This window comes from Sinocyclocheilus rhinocerous, unplaced genomic scaffold (genome assembly GCF_001515625.1).
Source record: "Sinocyclocheilus rhinocerous isolate Xijiao unplaced genomic scaffold, SAMN03320098_v1.1 scaffold792, whole genome shotgun sequence".
Taxonomy (NCBI): domain Eukaryota; kingdom Metazoa; phylum Chordata; class Actinopteri; order Cypriniformes; family Cyprinidae; genus Sinocyclocheilus; species Sinocyclocheilus rhinocerous.
This window is the reverse complement of record NW_015626872.1, coordinates 1,046,832-1,050,010: the sequence shown is the minus strand read 5'-3', so window position 1 is coordinate 1,050,010 and position 3,179 is coordinate 1,046,832. Positions and strand designations below refer to the sequence as shown.

The window sequence follows — 3,179 nt, the reverse complement described above, 5'->3', positions numbered from 1 at the left end:
ACTTTGCTTTCCATACACTTTAAGTACTTCTTCATATACCACAGCAAAACCTATAGTCTGAGAAAGTTCAAACATGATTAAAGGCAAGTGAACAGTCAGTAAAAAAAAAAGAAAGAAAAAGAAAAAAAATTTACAAGCATAGATAATATAACCAGTAGTATTCAGGTACAGAAATTTATAATTAAGTGTAAAATAACACTGCACTGTATGAATTAAATTTAGATTAATCTTTGTTATAGCTGTTTTGTTGTTTGATTAACATTAGTGACATATTCAGCAGCACGTATTTATAGGCTGCTGTCCCTTTAAATCCGACTGCACGGATCCAGTATAATGATACACATCCGATTTCGACGGCAAAGAGTTGTTTTCTGCAACTTATTGCACTTAACTCTTTTTAACGTCAAGCAATTCTCTGCTATATGCGTCGAACTAAAACTTTGACCTTTTGCAACGTTTTGATTTAAGTAGCCTATTATTAAAATGATTCAAATATCGCACGCCGTTGCGATATGCATATCACGGTATTTACATTTGCGATATTTCGATATTTTCGATATATCGTGCAGCCCTAGTTTGCACTATGTTTTGGACTTGATTTCTTTGATGTGATATGGAATGCCGTCTACATCTCACACATACATGCTACATGAACATGCTAGCCCTTCAGTACCACAGTATATATCAAAGTAGTTATCGCATTGAACTGTTGATGCATTTCAGTGATTTTTCTAATGCAATATCCAGTGATGAAGCAGAATTTCAGGAATATTTCACACCCACGAGTTCAGCAGCTTTAATTATTACGCAGATCTGGGTAAAAGTGCACATGTGTGAACACCCGTCACACCTACACCACACCCAACACAACTCAAATCTTTATTCTATTCTATTCTTTTACTCGTGTGGAGTAGAGTAGTAGAGCAGAGGCCAGACGGCAAAATCACACAAAAGCTGGAGTTAATTTAAATCACCGTCCGTCATCGTGACCCTAAACACAATGTCATGCTGGGATTAACATTAAAACGCAGCTTTAGAAGTTAATATATTGTTTCATTTATTCTGCACATCTTATTTTGTATTGCATTTTTTAAATACCTGTTAAAACTGTGAGTGCAAATAAAAAAACAAACGATGCTTTCTAACTGTACGGTCACACAGAATAAGCATGCTTTCCAGCGTTATGTGTATTTAATGTGAAGTAATTCAGCCTTTATCTCACAACATGCACCAGAAGGTTTAATGCTTATATTGTAAATTTAACTCTGACAGTCACAACAATATAGTCATAACAGGAATAACACATTCAAGTGCAAGTATCTGTTGATATAAGCTCAAGTATCAGTGTTTAGAGTTTTCCTTGAGGCTCAACGCACTCTCTCTGACATGTACCGTATGAACCCAATTACATTTATAATAATAAATGGTCAAACCTGTAATACTAGAGCATGGAAAGTTCATTTGAGTTTGGAAAGGTACAGTTTGTAGTATAATCAATGAACTGTTAAAACCCTACTGTATAACTTGCATTTTGCCATCATTTACTCATGTGGTCCCTATCTGGAAGATCATTTCCGCCAATGAATAAACAATAAAAAAGGCTAACTGTGACTTTTTAATCTTAGGATTCTGACTTTCTTTCTTGCAATTACAAGTTTGTATCTGGCAATTGTTTTGTTTCCGCCACAGAATTAAAAATAAAACTGGTAACTGCAACTTTTATCTCAAAATTCTGACTTTTTGTCATGCAATTCTGTGTTTATAAATATCTCTGAATTGCAAGATAAAAGTTTGAATTGTGAGATAATGTAATTTTCAATTACTTTTTTTTTCCCATGGCAGAAAAAAAATTTACACAGGTTCCAGGCCTGTATGAAATATTTGTATGTACTATAATATTTTGAATAATTATATAGTTCTAATTATTTACTCCTATAAAGTGCTTAAAAATATATGGTTCACCAAAAATGTTGTTATCATTTACTCATTAAATATTGCATTACTTGTATGTATTATGCATTTATTTCTTCTGTGTAACACAAAAGAAGGTGTTTTGAAGAATGAGGAGTCCATTGACATCCAAAAAATATATATCTATCTATAAGATATCTATATTTAATATAAAATATTCACATATCTTCTTTAATGGTCCACAAAAGAGAGAGTAAATGACAGCAGAATTTCAATTTTTGAGTCAACAATCCCTTGAACCCACACCACTTTTGGTCAGTCGCCTCACTGGGAAGACTCTTCTGGTCGGCCACCACTAACCAGCATGAACCAGTCCTGTCAGAACATAGATTTGTGCTGGTCTGAGTGAGTCTGTATTCTGTCTAGTGTGTACCTTCCTGTAAATGGCTCCGATGATTCCCGAGCGCAGCCTCATGCCTGTGACAAAGCAGTACTGAAAGTGCTGATGTAAGATGAGGGTCTGTAAGAGGGAAGTGCCGAACATCAGGAACGCCAGCGAGTAACCCCACCACAGCGGGGCATTGGGCTGTTTGGTGAAGTCGATCAACAACCTGACAATGAAAGAAGAATCACGTTAAAAACACACCTCTCTGCATCGTGGTTTCCATGTATTATCAACTGTAGACACTAGCAGGCAAAAGTTTGGGATTGGAAGGTTTTTTTGAAAGACGTCTCGTCTGTTCACCAAGTCTGCATTTATTTGACCGAAAATATAGTCAAAAATGTGAAATATTATTACAATTGAAAATAACTGTTTTCTATGTGAATATATGTTAAAATGTAATTTATTGCTGTGATCAAAGCTGTATTTTCAGCATCATTACTCCAGTCTTCAGTGTCACATGATCTTCAGAAATCATTCTAATATGCTGATTTGCTGCTCAAGAAACATTTCTGATTATTATCAATGTTGAAAACAGTTGTGCTGCTTCATATTTTTTGTGGAAACTGTGATACATTTTATTTTTCAGGATTCTTTGATGAACAGAAAGTTCAAAAGAGCAGCATTTATTTGAAATAGAAATCTTTTGTAACATTAGAAATGTCATTACTGTTACTTTTAACCAGTTTAATGCAGAAAAAAAAATCATTTTATATCTTACTGGTGACACTGAAGACTGGAGTAATGATGCTGAAAATTCAGCTTTGATCATAGCAATAAATTACATTTTAACATATATTCACATAGAAAACAGCTATTTTAAATT

General features: G+C 34.2%; 1 protein-coding gene across 2 annotated transcripts in view; it reads right to left on the bottom strand.

Annotated features, from left to right (window-relative positions):
* The window catches only part of abcc3 (ATP-binding cassette, sub-family C (CFTR/MRP), member 3), a 74,055-nt gene that overhangs the window by 37,502 nt on the left and 33,374 nt on the right, over positions 1-3,179 (bottom strand). For both annotated transcript variants that reach the window (XM_016527228.1, XM_016527220.1), the window contains exon 9: positions 2,345-2,522. In XM_016527228.1, coding sequence (XP_016382714.1) covers positions 2,345-2,522 — 178 coding nt within the window. The remainder of the gene's footprint in view (positions 1-2,344; positions 2,523-3,179) is intronic.